The sequence below is a fragment of the Molossus molossus genome, unplaced genomic scaffold (genome assembly GCF_014108415.1).
Source record: "Molossus molossus isolate mMolMol1 unplaced genomic scaffold, mMolMol1.p scaffold_m16_p_16, whole genome shotgun sequence".
Classification (NCBI taxonomy): domain Eukaryota; kingdom Metazoa; phylum Chordata; class Mammalia; order Chiroptera; family Molossidae; genus Molossus; species Molossus molossus.
The window spans coordinates 63,408,155-63,421,269 of NW_023425351.1; the positions used below are offsets into that span (position 1 = coordinate 63,408,155).

The following is a 13,115-nucleotide window of genomic DNA, read 5'->3' on the forward strand; positions in this document are numbered from 1 at the left end:
AAAGCTGTTGCCAGAAGGGAGAGCAGCGAAAAGATGGGAGAAAAATGAGAAATAAAAACCAGATTCCCAAGGTACTGCATTACAACACAATCATTGTGTCCACAAAAATGATGCTTAGCCGCTAAGAAAAAGATTACATTACATTTAATACACGCTTTAAGATGGCAAGAAAATGTAATTCTAAAATTAGAAAGATTTACTTCAAAATGGTTTGGACAAACTTTTGTTGTAAAAGATAAATTTCCATTACCTTCAAAGTTCACCTTCTAGAGAAAAGGAGCAAAGTAAATGAGGCATTATTATATAGAAGGCTTGAATATCTCTGCTGTAAATGTCCATTAGTATAATTTGTGTAATCTTTCTAAAGTTTTTGTTTTTTGTTGTTTTTTTTTTATATCCTCTTAAAGATAAATTATCTCCATATGGGATCCTTCTTCTGGAATAATATGTAATGTTGTATCTCAAGTGTGGATTTCAGCGAGGTGATAAACAATTCCATTTTACCATCTCAGTGACATTGCTATAACCCTGTAACAAATCTGCATCTATTAACCCTATTTCCTTTAGTGACACAATAACCAGGGTCCTTCTGAGATTAGGAAGAAAATCAAATTTCAAAATCAAAACCACATTCCAAATTTCTTAAAAGGTTTTTTGTTCAATTATTTTGTAAAAACATTGGTCACCATTTAACATACAGTGGCAACAAAATGCACCCAATTTACATGCATCAAGAAGTCAATAAATCATAATACACGGACAACATGAATTTTAAACAAACAGTACTAAAAAGTAGCTTACGTTGCCTTTAGCCACAGTTATAGTGCTCCCAATAAAGAAATAGCTAATATGAGAAATAAGAACTCCAGTTTTAATCTGAAATAAGGTTCTTTGTGGCAAGTAATATCAAATAATGGCTACATAAAGTAATTATCTTAAAGGAAACCATTTTTCAGAAAACACTTTGTGCAAAACACAAAGATCTTGAAAAAATGTGTATCTTAGGATAAAAGGGCCCCGTTTTTTGAAAAGTAATTGCCTGAATAATGCAAATTTTTATTGTGTCCATAAATTGAAATATCTTTCAATATGAAGATTTTATGTTTACATGCATCAAGAAGTCAATAAATCATAATACACGGACAACATGAATTTTAAACGAACAATACTAGAAAGTAGCTCATGTTGTATTATTTAGCCACATCTTAGATACAGATGTTCAGTTAAACTGAAAGATTCTGTAGGACTGGGTTATTTTCAACAGCAAAAAGAAAAAGCAGTAATCAAAAGCCCTTTCTAAACTCACAGTTTCTGGATATGGGATTTAATTTTTAAAAATTTTAAGCACCACAATAAAATGCTTTTTTAGAAAACAGAAAGGACTGGCAATTTACTAGTTAGGGACAAAAGCAAATAAACATTTATAAAAAAATTTTTTTAATAAGCACTCCAATCCTCTCATCTGAAATAATAAAACAACTTTCAGTATGTGTATGGTACTATGTGGAAGATACAAACAAAATTCTGTTTAACGTATCAAGTTCTATAATTCTAACTTGGTCAAATGAGACTGTCATACTATTTGTACATAATAAGAATGGTATATATTTATCTTTTTATTGTTTGATTTATTTTTTTTCCTTCAAAAATCTATGATTAAAGGATAGCACTAAATTATTTTGAAGTGCACCAAAGAGAATTTATGATAAATTGCCTTGTGGAAAAAACCAGCTCCTCTGAAAAAAAGAGCTCAAAGTAAATACATGGAAATAAAATTTTCAAATAAGGTAGCTATAAATATAGCCAGCTTATAAATTCCTTCCTTTTGCATCTATTTACCAACATAAATAATTTCAGCAGTCCAAACAGTAATTTTAATTTCAGTTTTTCTTCTCTATGATGTGTTTAATTACTCTTACAAGTAAGAGTAATTTTTTAGCATATGTAACAGGCCACATGCTAACAAACTTTAAGGGTTAAGAAAATTAAAATTTATGATTCCTACATGGTTATACTTAAGTCAGATATACAAGACTGGAAATAAGTACTTCAGCCTAGAATATGATTTAAATACCATTAAAGAAGAAAAAAAGACCAAAAAGGAGAGAGAAAAGATTTCAACTTATGTAACTTTCGCCTATTAGACTATATATAGCAGAAATCAAAATATAAAATATTTATTTTTCACCTCAAAAGAAGTTATCCAGAAATAAAATTCACTAAACAAGATACACCAATATCAGGACTATGAGTAGGAAGTACTCAGACTCACTCCATTCAAATGAGAAGACCTTTTGGAGGAAAAAAATCCTTCCCAAACAATATAATTTCTTTCTCATTAACCTTACATCCTATCAACTTCACCACTTATACCATAAACCTTCTTTTTTTAATCCTCACCTGAGGATATTTTTTTTCTATTTATCTTCAGATAGAGCAGGAGGGAGGGAGGTTGAAAGGGAGGGAGTGGGAGAAAGATAAAAACATCAAAGTGAGAGGGACACATTGACTGGTTGCCTCCCACAGGGCCCCGACCAGGGATGGGGATGAACCAAAATCGAGGTACATGCCCTTGACCAAAATCAAACCCGCTGATGCTCTAAGTGCTCAGCCAAACCAGCCAGGGCATCATAAACCTTCTTGACAGTTCCCATTCTCTATTTCTCTTAAAAAGAATTTTAGCCTCTTAATTTTCGTGTCATGTCAAACCCTTAGTTCATTCTGATTCTACAATCACCATTTAAAAGACCCTAAAATAATAATTTTATTCCTCTCAGGAGTCAAAACCACCATGTAATTATGCAAAATTGAGAAATTAAAAGCAAAAAAATCAATTTGAAATAATATACTTAATATATATGGTTTTATGTAGTAGGGAGACCACATAATTGCTCATTCTGATTGACCTCTGGCACTTGACACAGTAAGGTTAGGAAATGAAAATAAGTAATAGGAACTTAAAATACTTAAAGTCTGCATCTGTTTGAATATAGTTGTGGAAGTAAATAAAAATGATTGAAATTATATTATTGTGAATTTTTACTGTGAAACAGTATAAAAATGATGTTGCCAGAAAGAGAATAAAAAATCTTCAACTGACATTAAACATCTTATGTAATTTGGAAAAATCTTAAGGTTGAATTGTAACTGTAGGGAACACAACAACAGAAAATGCTTTCATGCATGTACACATTAAGTAACAAATAAGCAAACCCCAAGTCAGTACAGTACATCAATGACTAACACTTAAATGATATTTGGATATATAAAGAAAGAGAAGGAAAAGGTAAAATGTTGACTGCCACTGATGAAAAAGCATTTCAACAATTTACATAAAATGATACTAAACAATTTTTTTAAAAAAAGATGTCCTAAGAAAACCAAGCAACAATAAGTTAGTGTTTTCCATAATACATGCTGAATAATTTGATCCCATATCTATACACTGTTACTGTCTTAATTCCTAATGTTGTGACAGCATTTTTAATCATTGAGGTACATTAGTTTACATCTTTTTATAGGTACTCTAAGAAGGTTTATTTTTATTTTTCTTTTCCAGTTTTTCATCTTCTTCACCTACTCCAAAGAAAATCAAAGGAAACATTCCTAGAATGCAGCCAATAGTCACCCCAACAGCTTTGCCCTAAGGAAACAAAAGAAAACATTTTTTGAAAGTTATTTTATCCCTGTAATAGGAATTCTTGCTTAAGTATCTATGATAAACAATTACTATGTAATATAAAATTCAACTGTAACTACATGTGTTTTGATCATAATAACTAATATATAAAAATAAGCTACAAAAAGATTCTAGAACAAATGGTAAAGTTCAAAGCAACCAGGAAAATATTTTTATCAAATTGCCATAAAAATAACATCAAAGAAATATTCAAGTAGAAAACACTTACTAACAATTAGATATATATTTTAATGTGAGAAGACAAGAAAATAACTTCACCTAGATTTTTATTTTGACCTTAGCTAATGTTTTTATTTATTTATATATATTTACAGAGACTGTATTCTAGTGTAGATTCCTGACTTCCCCATATACATGAAATGACCATGGCTAATAGACTCCACTTCCACTTCCCACCCATTCCATTAGAATGCCTGCTGCTATCATCCTTGAAAACCAAGGCTTTCTTCCCCCTCACTTTAGGAATGCCAATCAATGAGTTGCAACACAATTATCTCAACAGAGTCAATAGGGCAGAGAAGGGGGAAAGAAATAGGATATCCTTTTCTGGCTCCCTGATCCAGGACCAGAAACATATGTTTCCATTGTAAGAAGAGTTACTTATATATATTATTATCAGATTTTATGATACTAGGTCCTATAGTTAACTATACTGCAGTTAACCAAAGACTTAAGTACAACTGTAATACTGTTCTACAAGAAAATATTTTCAGTTTCAAACAATCAAATTACAAGTGAGGTTTTAAAATACAATGTCAGTTAGAAGCCACATGCGTATTGGCATGTATTCTATTATGGGTAAATTTCAGAGTTACCTAATGTCATAACTAGATGGCTAATCACTAACTTCAACCACTACAGGCAGATTATAACCAAATGTTATGTTACAGAATAGAAGGTTTGATCCTAACATATAACAAGCAGAGTCAATAACTAAGGAATAGAATTCATATGCTTATGAGGTTTTATAATAAAACAGACACATGCCCTGGCCAGTTTGGCTCAGCGGTTAGAGCGTCAGCCTGCGGTCCCGAGAGACCTGGGTTCGGTTCCCACTAAGGGCACGTACCTCAGTTGCCGTGTGTCCCCGGCCCTGGTTGGGTTGTGCAGGTGGCAACTACTCGATGTGTCCCTTTCACGTCGATGTTTCTCTCTCTCTCTCCCCCTCCCACTCTATCTGAACAAAATATCAAGGAATGTCCTTGGGTGAGGATACAAAAAAAAAACACACACACACACACAAATAAATACATATTTATATAACAGTTTAGTATTTGAGGTACTTTTGTTACAGAAGAGGGGAAATGGACCTGCTTAAATGTTTATAGAAAACAAACAAACAACAAAAAATACCAGAATTATCAGCTATGTGAGAAGACCCCAGAAAAAGAATCTTCTCTTGATCCCAAGTGTAATGTTAAAATGTTAAGCCAAATTGCTAGAATTTAGAATATCCTAATTCCTCAATGACTCTGGCTGATGGATATCAGCTAGCTGGCCTTCAATTTATATGCAAATTGCAGGATTTGGACACACACAAACAGACAATTTTTTTTTTTTTTAAATTTTTTTATCTTTATTGATTTTAGAGAGAGAATAAGGGAGAGAGAGATAGAAACATCGATGAGAGAGAACATCGACTGGCTGCCTCCTGCCTGCCCCCCACTGGGGATCGGGCCCACAACCTGGGCATGTGCCCTGACCGGGAATCGAACCGGCAACCTCTTGGTGCATGGGTCGACGCTCAACCACTGAGCCACACCGGCTGGGCTTTTTTTTTTTTTTTTTTTTATCCTCACCCGAGGACATTTTTTTTGTTCAGATAGAGTGGGAGGGAGAGAGAGGAAGAGAGAGAGAGAAACATCGACGTGAAGGGACACATCGAGTGGCTGCCACCCGCACGACCAACCAGGGCCAGGGACAAACTGCAACCGAGGTACGTGCCCTTAGCGGGAACCGAACCTGGGTCTCTCGGGACCGCAGGCCGACGCTCTAACCGCTGAGCCAAACCGGCCAGGGCCAGACAATTTTTTATGCAGCAATAGACAATTCTGAAGTAGAGCCTGCGAATTTGCATATCTAATAAATACCCAGGTAATATTGGTCCTGCTGGTCCTGGTATCAAACTTAGAGAATCACTGCCCTACCTTCTCACATAATTTTAACTATCACCAACCTTTTCAGTGAGGCCTGCAGTGACCCTCCTATTTAATATTGCAAACTGTCTCCATTCTAGCACTCCCAACCTGTTTTACTCTTCTTGGCTTTATTTCTTTTCTTTAATTTCCCATAACACTGTGAACTTCCAATATACTAAATATTTTATTTGTTAGGTTTTTAAATTGTTTCTCCCCCCTCACCCTGCTATAAAATAAGACTCACCAGAAAAAAAGAAAAAAAAAGATCTTGTTTTATTAACTAGTATGTTCAAAACTCCTAGATCTGTACCCTGCATATAATGGGTTAACAATAAATACTTGTCAAATGAATGAATGAATGATTATACCCATCATTTCTAATTCAGACCTCTCTAACTCTTGACCTTTAGTCCAAATGCCTACTAGGTCTCACCACTTGAGTGTCCTACTAACATCTCAAATTCAACACGTCCAAAATAGAACTCATTCTCTTCCCTTACAAAGTTGTTTTTTCTTCCTCTTCTTGACTTAACTGGTAGCACTGTGATCCACTCAGTTTCTTTCCTTTTTAAAATAACACTCCATCACATAGGTATGACGATTAAGCTCCTTGGCATAGTTTATACATCAACAGAAAAATGCCTGTCCTGTCTGATCCATTCTTAATTCTCCAATGCTGTTTTCTACTACTGCTTCTATCTACAACTACTACATATTATATCGCAGTAATTATTAATTTCTTGTATTTTTCTGAACACACCCTGTTTTTATCATGCTTTTCTACTTGCTAAGTTAATATACTTGGAATTCTCTTGCTCACCTAGTAAATTTCCCATCAGTAATTTTTAAAAATCAGCTTAAATATAATAATCACCAACAAATCTGCCCCCCCAAAAAATTTCTCCCCACAAAGTGTTAATTCTCTCACTTGTGCTATTGCTATATCTAGTGCATAATCCGATTACTGCATATGTCACACTAATATAATTTGTTAAAATGTCTGGTTCTCTACTAAAACAATCCTCTAAATAACTACTTTATATTCATTTTATGTCTAGCACATAACTGATACCTTAAGATTAACTGAAACATATGAAGAATTTTTTAAAAATCAAATACACCTACAAAGTATGAGCCAAAATTATTCTTCCTCTGAACACTGCCCAGACTTGGACAATTTGTGTTAAAAACTCCATTCAAATCAATTTTAGTCTCAAATTTCTCAAGGGACTGAACTTGCTGGCTACCCAAATTCATCATCATAAGCCATATAAAGTACTTACCAAATGTGTACTAACACGCGTTTGCCACATGTCAACTTGCTTTGGTGTGAGATCAGGAATTGACAGGCCTAACCTGGAAGCCAAAGCTTCAACGTAGCCTGCAAGTCTTTAAAAATACATGAGGACAGAATATAAGCTGTTAAAGAGACACACAAACGTCCTCAGATAGTAAAAAATAAATTATTACAAGAGAAACAAGATAACTTTACACCCGTAACTAATTAGCACCCTAGAAACAGTATAAACATTTTCACAAACTTTTGTTTCTTGTTGTATATAAATATATCCAGTTTAAAACTATTTTCAATATTACTATAGTTAATACATACATCAATTAATTGACTTAGAGAACTTATTCTCTACCATTACTTTTAAAAGACCAATTCAAAGTATATAAATTTTTTTACAATTACAATTTATGCTTTATTCTAAATTCAAAGTAAAGCACTTTAACATATGATGTAAACTAATAACTGTCACTAGAAAGCAAAAACTTCCAAAATTTATCAGATAGATATAATAAAAACAGCATAGAATCTTCTGGACAATCTCAAGTATTTATCAATTCTAAGTTACCATCACTTATTGGAATGTAAAAAAGATGGCCAATTAAACTATGTATGTCATCAATGATGAGATGGATCCCAATGTCAAATTTGTTAAGTCTAAAAAAACTATGCATCTAAGAACCAGCAAAATGTGATATTTGTTATTTAATGGTATTTTTTAAAAGGTAGAGAAGAGCCCTGGTCGGTTTGGCTCAGCGGTTAGAGCGTCAGCCTGTGGTCTAGAGAGACCCGGGTTCAGTTCCTGCTGGGGGCACGTACCTTGGTTGCAGTTTATCCCCGGCCCCGGTTGGGATTGTGCGGGACGCAGCCACTCGATGTGTCTCTTTCACATCAATGTTTCTCTCTCTCTCTCCTCTCTCTCCCTCCCACTCTGTCTGAGCAAAAATGGAAAACAGGCCTCGAGTGAGAATAAAAAAATAAATAAATAAAAATAAAAGGTAGAGAAGAAATAGTTCTTAAATATTAAGTCTCCCAACAAAATCTTTATCTCTAACCAAAAATAATTGTTTTATGATACAATCTAAAACTAAATGGTCTTAAAATCCATTAGATCACTTAGTTCTATTAAATATAGAAAGCTATCACAGCAGCTATAATATCATTACTAACCTTAATATTGGAAACTGGGAAATGGAATATTTGAGGGGTGATAGCATTACAGATTTATGCCAGAAATTCCAGGAATACAAAATTTCTGCCTTGGCCCCAAAGCAAAGAAACTTTGTTTTTAACAGTTTTGGCCCCAACTCCAGTGCAGAAGTCTAATATATTGGGTTAGATCACTTATAAAGCTGCCTTTGCCTAGATTATAGGGGTAAGTAAACTTCTATTAGCCTCAAATCCAAATTTCAAAACTTACCACCCCAATGAACCAAGGAAGGAAGAAACAGAAACAAAGACTGAGCAAGAGAGTATGTTTATCACTATAATTAATGCCGACTTAGTCTAATTTATACTTCTCAGACTTCCCCAAGCTCAGGAAGCAGCCCAGGCCATTTGCCACTTGAAAGTGGGAGTATAAACGTAGAAAGAGAAAAGGGGCCTTTTCTAAGTAGATATCCTCAGTTTGTTTCATCATTCCTGCCACAGGGAGTAAAAAGAGCAAAAATTGGCCAAACATATGTATGCTTGGGTCATTATTCCCCTTGAAAGCTCCTCTTTCTAGAAAAAACATGCCCAGTCAGTATCCTCACCTTTGAACCATATCTCTTATTTTGGGGCTCAGTGGGAAGAGGGTGGAGTGGAATAATGATAGAGGTTCTTACTTTTAAACCTGTCTCAGCCTTGGAAATGTCTATAAAATACATACATATAAATACGAACTCTGCTTACATTATGATAGTTTTAGGAAAAATGTTGCATATATGAGAAGTGCTTGAGAAGATTATTAAACACAAATGTCAAGGCCCCATCTCCAGAAACACTAATTCTCTATGACCGAGGTGTTCCCAGGCATCTATATTTGATATGTACCAAAGATTTAGTACTACTGATTTAGAAATTTTAAAATTTAGTTCTAAAACACACATAAACATAAATGTCTTTCTTCTTTTAGGCCTTTTCAATTACTGGAGAATAGAGAAGAAAAGGAGAGCAAGTAAGTACACACATGAACAAATGAATAAATGAATGGACCTACCCAAGACCAGCTAAATCTGACACAAGATTTCCCAAAGCAGCGGCTAAAAAAGTGAAAAAGGGACAAGCAAACTGTTACATGGAAGTCACAAAAATCATTATAATACATCACTTTGTAATCAATAAAGCACTGGTCTGAAAGCATTATCAAAATTCTCAAACTAAAACAACTGTATCCAAAGTAACTCACTGGAGAGCTCTGACTCTCAAGATTTCATAAGAGAACACAATTCTCCAGAGGGTCTAGTATTCTCCCTATATCAAGGTGTAGGTTTTTTTCTGTTGTTGCAGCCAGTTTCCATTTTGATTTCAATATTAAAACATGTGTACAGTATTTTGCAGTTGTAAATTTCAGATAATGTATTTGGATATTTGGAAAAGCCCTATGTACAGCTCTGAAATTCAAGGAATTAACTCATCTTTCATTAACTCATCTACTTATGTGTTCCATACAATACACACAACAATAAACTATCCCCAATTTCACCATCATGAAGAACAAAATTTTAATTGGGAGGAAAGAAAAAGATAGAACCAAATTAAATTTTCCATCTTGTATTTCTTTTTTGACGTTTCTACCCATTTTGAAAATAAATAATTTAATAGAGAAAAAGGGTAGAAAGTTTTCAGGGTATCAATTAAAAGAAAAACTTTTTTAAACATGTCAATATAATAGATTATTGTTACCCATTAACTAACATAAAATATCTAAAATTTCTCAGAAAAAAAAAGTACTACATATTCAAATTTAAGAATTAAAAGAATAGAATTTAGGAGATAAACTAGTAGACATTTCAACGAGTAAACTCATTCAAATAAATTATCCTCTTCTACACCTAACCTACTGAAATATTTTTAAAATATACACACAGTAGAATAAATACCTGCCATAGTTGAAATGCCCAAAATAATTCCAATAGACAACTCAATATGGGTTCCCTGAAAAGCGATTACAAAGAAATTAATCTTAAAATGTTAAAGCTGTAGTGACTATAACAGAATACAAAGCATTAATAAACACATATAAAGTAGTCAAACATATTATCACAGCAAAATTATATACAAAATATGCAGAAATATGCACATATAAGGCAGCGATTCACTTAATTATTAAGTATATGTATTTGTGAAGAAATAACATCAATATTTTCATTAAAATTAGGCTTTCATAAAAATAAAACATAGCAACACATACACAATACAATTCATCATTAAGAATCTAAGATTTATATTTTTCTACCACAGAGAAAAGGTGCTTTAAAGCTCTTTGAGCACAAAGATGACAAACTCACCTATATTTTAAATTCTGAATGCTACACCTATGCTATTGTTATTTATCCTATAAAAGATTAAAAAGACAGACTCATCCAGTTTCTAGAGACCCAAAATATCATAAACTTCAAAAATTACCCTTTTAACACTTAGTTCTTGAGCCATTATGTAGTGGAACTATCTGATTCATTTATAAGCAGCATAGCATTTAATGCAATAGAGCTCCAACAAAAATGAGGCTCTATTGTATTTCCACTGCATGAGAGAATTTAAGACTTTCTACATCTAGCTCATTCCTCTGAAGAAAAGAGGAGCTCATATTTTTACTTCTACTTTAAAGAGAAGTGAAGTGAAGAAGATTAAACTATTTTAATGGGTAATTACACAGACTAAAGAAGAAATCCTAGGAACTATTGTGCTAGTTCAGTTCTAATCCTTGGGTTATTCTACCTTAAATGGACTTAATTTTCAAATGCTCTCTTGAATACTAATGCTTGAAATTTTTAAAATTCTCGATGATATTTGTGGAGAAAAAAAGAATGCTATCTGGTGTGTCGAAATATTGCATTAATCAATTATTTATAAAAGTAAGGAGAAGCTGAGTTAAGTTTTCCCCAATTTTCTTTCCCCTAGGCTTGTTGGTTCCACTCCTTTAAAACAAATTCTTATAGACTATGGTTGAAACAGCCTGATGCACAAAGGTCTCTCAGGCATTTAAAGTTACAAGGTTGTATAGGAACCCAAAGAAGAGATTTCCGAAGCACAGGCACAAATAAAGATGAGTATCTTTATAAATGGATACAAAAACAAACAACACTGGAGCTGTAATACAGAAGAGAAGTACCTGACAGTTACAGCATATAAAGAATCAATATATCACCTATGACAGCAACAAATCATTAGAAATGACCCAAGAAGAATCCATTTGCAATAAATGTATTTAACAAGTATTTAAGTGCTTAATCATTTCATTACATTTAAGGAAACTTCTAATAGTATAAAAAGCCTCATATAAAGTCAAAGTCAGTAAGGCAATAGACTATTCATTCCTTTACTTTATTCCATAGTTAAATCAAATTTCATGTTAACAGGTGAGTTAGAAATTATAAATAAATGTAATAATTGTCTTAATGCCCTGGCCGGTTTGGCTCAGCAGTTAGAGCGTCGGTCCTTGGACCAAAGAGTCTCCAGTTCAATTCTGGTCAAGGGCACATACCTCAGTTGCAGTTCGGTCCCCAGCCCTGGTCGGGGTCGTGCAGGAGGCAAACCAATCGAAGTGTCTCTCTCACATTGACGTTTCTCTCTCTTTCCCTCCCACTCTATCTGAAAATCAATGGAAAAATATTCTCCAGTGAGGATTAAAAAAAAAAAAAAGGTATACCTGGTTCATCACCTTAATATAGTTAATATACTCTAAAATTTTAATAAAGTCTATCCTAGTTAAATTGCCCCATAAAAAAAATCCAAAAACTCACTAACTTACGAAAACATCCCAATAACATAAAAATATAATTAACAGGCTATAAAACCAAAAACTCAATATGATTCGTAGTCAACAATAAAGGTCAAATCTATTACAAGAAGTTATATATACAAATTTGTTTTTATTACTATAACCAGGGTAGCAGCAGCCCAGAGAGTACACCTAACTGGAAAGAAGAAAATATCAAATGTCTATGATAGAAAAGCAGAATCAAATGTCTTCTTAAATCTCTATCCCAGCCCTGGCCAGTTTGGCTCAGCAGATGAGCATTGGCCTGCGTACCAGAGAGTCCCGGGTTCAGTTCCCGCTAGGGGCATGTACCACAGAGAAAAAAACAAAACAAATTACTATCCTAAAACAGACATAGCTATCCCAAAATCAATACTTTTTTAAAAAAGGTAAAAGAAAAATCTTATAATAATGATCACTGTTTCCCTTTTCACAGATTCTATATTTATATTATTTATGTATTTTAATCTTGACAGTGTATTACAAAGCCTCTTGGAAAACTGCACTGTCCCTGAATTAGTTTGCCATTATTGCAGGATAATATTTTTGCCACATCTACTACTCTCAATCAGGTATTGAAACCAGTGATTTAAATATTTGTTTAAGTATTATATAAATGATAACCTATTGATTGAGTCCCTGAAAATGGATTTCAATGTAAACTAGAAAAACAAATATTGCTAAATTGGAGTCAACCATCTGGGGACTACAAAAATAGTCCACTCTCACTTATACTAATTATGAGACAAAGGGTCTGAGTCACAAATAGTACAATAATTTGACTCTAGAATGTGGGTGTTTCATCTTGTTGGTAGCTCTATTTAAATGCTGATATATATTACTTTAGATATTTATTTCATATAAATGATAAGACCATAAGTAAAGGTCTTATTCAGGATCTAAAAAACTACCACTCTTCAAAATCTCCCTGAGCCTCTCTGTAAGCAAATATATAGTCTCAACACTTCCCTGTAGCGAAGTTAGTCTTTCAGCATTTGAATATCTAAGGTCTGCCCCATTGAG

The 13,115-nt window shown here is 33.5% G+C and overlaps 1 protein-coding gene across 2 annotated transcripts in view; it reads right to left on the reverse strand.

The window, feature by feature from the left end:
* Nucleotides 1-3,023: 3,023 nt before the first annotated feature.
* The window catches only part of TMEM65 (transmembrane protein 65), a 53,353-nt gene continuing 43,261 nt past the window's right edge, over nucleotides 3,024-13,115 (reverse strand). For both annotated transcript variants that reach the window (XM_036264437.1, XM_036264436.1), the window contains 4 exons: nucleotides 10,213-10,267; nucleotides 9,330-9,372; nucleotides 7,122-7,227; nucleotides 3,024-3,643 (listed from right to left, as the gene is read on the reverse strand). In XM_036264437.1, the coding sequence (XP_036120330.1) occupies nucleotides 3,527-3,643; nucleotides 7,122-7,227; nucleotides 9,330-9,372; nucleotides 10,213-10,267 (321 nt within the window). In that variant the 3' untranslated portion in view covers nucleotides 3,024-3,526. The remainder of the gene's footprint in view (nucleotides 3,644-7,121; nucleotides 7,228-9,329; nucleotides 9,373-10,212; nucleotides 10,268-13,115) is intronic.